Source organism: Sinocyclocheilus rhinocerous, unplaced genomic scaffold (genome assembly GCF_001515625.1).
Source record: "Sinocyclocheilus rhinocerous isolate Xijiao unplaced genomic scaffold, SAMN03320098_v1.1 scaffold924, whole genome shotgun sequence".
Taxonomy (NCBI): Eukaryota; Metazoa; Chordata; class Actinopteri; order Cypriniformes; family Cyprinidae; genus Sinocyclocheilus; species Sinocyclocheilus rhinocerous.
The window spans coordinates 392,633-397,573 of NW_015645128.1; the positions used below are offsets into that span (position 1 = coordinate 392,633).

At 41.1% G+C, this 4,941-nt stretch overlaps 1 protein-coding gene across 2 annotated transcripts in view; it reads right to left on the reverse strand.

The window, feature by feature from the left end:
- LOC107705849 (lamin-B1-like) overlaps nucleotides 1–4,941 on the reverse strand; it is a 37,080-nt gene that overhangs the window by 18,090 nt on the left and 14,049 nt on the right. For both annotated transcript variants that reach the window (XM_016509355.1, XM_016509356.1), the window contains 2 exons: nucleotides 1,725–1,895; nucleotides 1,468–1,593 (listed from right to left, as the gene is read on the reverse strand). In XM_016509355.1, the coding sequence (XP_016364841.1) occupies nucleotides 1,468–1,593; nucleotides 1,725–1,895 (297 nt within the window). The remainder of the gene's footprint in view (nucleotides 1–1,467; nucleotides 1,594–1,724; nucleotides 1,896–4,941) is intronic.

Below are 4,941 nucleotides of genomic sequence, written 5' to 3' on the forward strand. Positions count from 1 at the left end.
AAAGAGGCAGGTGGGCATTAGTCAACCGGAATATCTTCCTCATGCTGGCAAAAGGCTGCTGTGTGTGTGTGTGTTTTAAATGAGTTTCTGGTGGCATTTCTAAGCAAACGAATAAATAGATAAATTAAGACAACACAGGAGCGATTTATAATAGCATAGCTGCATTCCTGCAACTTTCATTCCACTGCTGAAATCCAACGAGGACCTTTCTGACCCAGGTGTTACTAATGAACACATGTTTGTAAGCTATGTTATTGCAGACAGCTCAGGCAGCAGGAGCTCGGCTGTTAACACGTTTAACCTGCCTGAGCGTGCTGGAATATCAATTGCCGCAGCATTACACACCACGCCATTAACATCCTGACATGCTTTCCACTTCAAGTCAGCAAGCAGTAATTTCACTGCATTTTACCGCTCTGTCCTTGCAATTCGCATCAGCTTAAACACTATGCAAATACAGGAGAGGGCAACTTTGATGCTCTCCATGCCCACAATTCCAATGTTGGAATCAAGCACGTGGTTAGAAGAGAGCTCGAGTATTGTGTGCCCGAAGGGTTAGTGTCAATAAGTCCTCCAGCAGGGGCGGGAGGGGCGCACAGACTTGGAAGCTAAAATGCATATGGATGACATGTGACTGATTTGTTGACTGATTTGCATAAAACAGAATGTTTTCCTTTTAATTAATCAACTTGTTGACAACAGATGGAGTGGAGTGTTTTGAAGATGCAGCGCTGATGACTACAACAGAGCTGCTTTGTTTGTTCGCAGCTATTAAGACTCACCGGATCACAAAACATTCCACACAATTCCAGCCCAAATAAGTGGATAATAACTCTGTGTGGCCAAGGGACTTCCCTTGTTAAAAGATTTTTTTTTTCTATGCTGCAATGGTTTGTCAATGACCGTACATATTCATGTTCGTCAACAAAATTCAGTCCCAGAGACACAGGGAAAGTATAAGTTTTCTGACACTAATAACTTCATTCAGGGCCGTTTCTAGCCATTTTGACACCCTAGGTGAAATCCATATGGGCGTATTCAAATAAAAATGTAAAATAAAAAACAAATACAAAATATTCATAAGCAGAGCGGATGAACATCTATTAGTCTGACAGTGATGGTCAGATCGCTGCAGAGTGACGACAGTGTGCGATAAAGATGCTGCTTTCATCGACACATCTGCCATTTTATTCAAACCTAGAGTCTAGAGGAAGTGAATTATCAATAAAATCATGTTCAGTTTTACAGCATACATGCGAAATCATACACTAACAGGATATTACACTTCCTGAAGACCGTCAGGATTAAATGAAACGGTTTAGAGCAGCTCAAGAATGAACACTCTATAAAGGAGCGAACAAAGCGTCGCAGCAACACTGAGGAGGAACTAGATAGTGTGAGGAATGAGCCTCGATGTCAAGCAGGAAGCCAGTCAGTGGTGTACTCTGCTGAAGGACAGTAACGCACCTCTTTCTGCAGGTTAGTGAGCTGAGCAGACAGACTCTCCACTCTCAGCGTGGACTCGTGCAGCTCCTCGCGGGCCATACTCGCTGAAGAGCTGTTCATCTCCGACGACAGACGCACGTTCTCCAGCTGAAACACACACAGATGTCTCAGAGAAATGCAAAGAGGAACTGAAGCAACTCTCAGAGGAAGTCAAACACTGGAGGAAACTCCGAGACGTGTGAATGCGTCACAACGCTGCAGTGAATGTGTGTGCTCACTTTGGCCATGTAGGTCTGCTCCATCTCGTCCTTGTAGAGCTGGACCTGCTCATCGTGCTGCTGTCTCATGTCAGCCAGCGCCGCAGCCAGTTTGAACTCGTAGTCCATCTGACGGCCCGAGTCCACCTCCACCAGACGCGTCTCGTGTCTGTGCCGTGTGTCCTTGATCTCCTGTCAACAAATCACATGCAGACATCAGCTCAGAGCACTGCACTGTGTTCATACATTACAACAACTCATTACTCGCTCAGTCACCTGTATTTCTACAGCGCTTTATACAATACTGGTTGTGTCAAATCAGCTTTACGGTGTCAAACAGAAAAATAGTTTGCCAATAATGTAAGACAATAAGTCATTTTTCAGCTAAAGTCAGTTCATTGATGATTCAGTGATGTCATCTTCCAGTTCAGCTCTCTTCAATAGCGTCTGTGCAATCAGTCAATTGTTCCCAACTAAGCAAGCCAAAGAAACCAAAACTCCATCGGTGACAGAAATGGAGAAAAAACCTTGGGAGAAACCAGGCTCAGTCGGGGTCCAGTTCTCCTCTGGCCAGACCAAACCAGCATGGAGTGGTTTAATTCCAGGCTGCAGCACAGGTCAGATTGTGCGGAGGACTTAATGCAATTACACGTCTAAGAATTTCTCATCTATTAAACGTCATCAATAGACGATTAGCAGCCAAAATTAAAGAGATGGAATTTAGTATTATCAGAAATAAAGTGATTAAGGGATGTTTACTCAAAATACAGAGAAGGTGAACATGACTAAGTATGACTATGAAGATTCATGGCGGATTTAAAAAAAAAATAAAAATAAATAAGGCTCCCTCTCAATCTATTTTATATGTACACAACGACATGCCTAGGCATTCGTCATACTAACCGGTCGAGTTCTTTTGAATTGTTTTGCTCTCTATTGAGCGGAGTGAACTGCTCAGAGCACTGTAAATGAGGAAGAGAAAGTGCCGTCACTTCGATCACATACTCTTGTGCAAATACACTACTGTTTTCATTTTACTTAACCATTTAGATCAATACAATTATTGTTACATTGTTGTTGTTGTATTGTTGCATTCTAATTGTTGAACTGATCAAATAAATGCAGCCGTAGTGAGCATGACCCCCCCCCAAAAAAAAAAAAAAACTTTGAAATGTTTGTAAATTGCAAGAACGTACAGGGAGACTTCCGATATTAAATCCCGACTTGTTCATGTTTACTCCGTGAAACAGATTTCCTACTAATCCACGAGAATGTGTGGGAATCCTAATCTGGTGGTGCAGTGGATTCATGACAGCGGTCTATAATCTATTACCCAGGTCCCTTACTGACCCCACCCAAAATAACGGGGCTAAATGTCTTCCCGAATATTAATGTTGATTGCCATTCTGTTTTGATAATTTTATTATGATTATTATTAATGATCAACCCATTATCTGCAGTGATCGTCTACACTGGACACACGCGGTGAGTAGCATACAGTAAACAGATTCCCCGTTTCTGACGTACTCCACATGTTTGTGCGACTTCCCACCAGAGCCGCTGAAGACTTCCAAGACCAGCAACAGGACAAGTGGATTTGGAAAGTTCGCTTTGAGTCCAGTGTAACGCGGTGCTAGAGTATTCAAACTAGGGCTGCACGATTATGACAAAAATCATAGTTGCCGATTATTCCCATGAAACTGTAATTGCAATTAATTATGATTAACACAATTTACATTGATGTTTATACCATTGTCTGAAGCAACTGCATTCCATATTTTTATATGAAAATAAACAAGCTGAAAACACTCAAACTGAAAAACGTATTGCTTTTCTATAATATTAAGCCTCAAATGTCAACTATTCATTGGATTGCTTTCTTCTTTAAATAAAAATATGCATAATGTTATACTAAAACAAAAACAATGGAAAAACCCTTAATAACCTGTAGAAAAAAAACACAAACAAGCACTCAGAATAACATAAGTGGACTTTGAACGATTACGTAATCGTGGTATCCGTAATCACGATTAGAGATTTGATTATGCAGCCCTAGTTCAAATCATAATCTTTTACAAGTAATTACACGTTTCAGCTCATCTCATCATGAATCTTTGGTGTAAACTCAAATGGTTTCCAGCGCCCCTGATGCTCTCTGAATGGGGGACAGTACCGCCCCGTTATGCCTTCAGGAGCAACCCGGTTCATTACAGATCATTCTTCATCAATGTGTAACAGGCCTACAAATGAAGGTAAGCAGCCGAGGCGTCCCGACCTCTCTTCTCTTCATTAATAAACAAGTGTGCAGTCGTGGGTTTGTGAGTGTGCTGATTTCAAGTCTTCAGTCACACAGAACTGAATGAAGCTCTAATAGGCTGCATTTACACTGCAGTCCAGACGCCCAAATCTGATTGTTTTTTTACTATATCTGGTTATGACGACACTTTGTTTTAAAAGTGACCCGTATCCGATATCTGCATTTACACTACACTGACTTAGCTTGGAAAATGCTTATCGTGGCTCAACGCATTACACAGTGATATTAAAAGACCAAACTGTGCACACACTTCATTAACACCATGTTCAGAAAAACGTAATGAGTTTGAAGAAATGAATTTAACTTCTTGAAAGAATTCAAAAACCTTTAATGTGATGGTTTACATCCGTACTCTGCTAGTCAACTAGAGAAGTTTCATTTGTAGTAGATATATCTGTACCGCGAGATGTTTCAAAAACATTTGGCATCCAACTCACATTAACAGGGGAATATCCGATCTGTCTGCGGTGACAGAAGCAAATAATGCACGCATCCGATTCATATCAGCAGACCTGCCAACCTTGGAACAATTCACATCAGTGTGACGGGACGAGACTACCTGAAGCTCCTTGATAGCTAATGTCAAAATCATGCAAAATGCAAGACCTGCAAAACACAAGATTTAATGCCAAATATTTTCCAAAAGGTTAGCAGGTCTGCACAGTATGCAACAATACACTTAGCCCGCGGATCAATACATACCTCGGTTTTTAACCATGGGCTTCACTTCAGTTCAGTTCTGATGGCTTGGCACAGAGTTTTTTTTTTTGCGATTTGCTATTTAAAATGCTATTTTGGAAAAAAAAAAAAAAAAAAAAACTCCAGTACACTTCTAAGTCCCCCTGTAGTCAAATATTTGATCCCTTAAAGGGGTGGTTGACTGGTTTTTTTATAGGCTTGATTGTGTTTATGGGGTGCAGT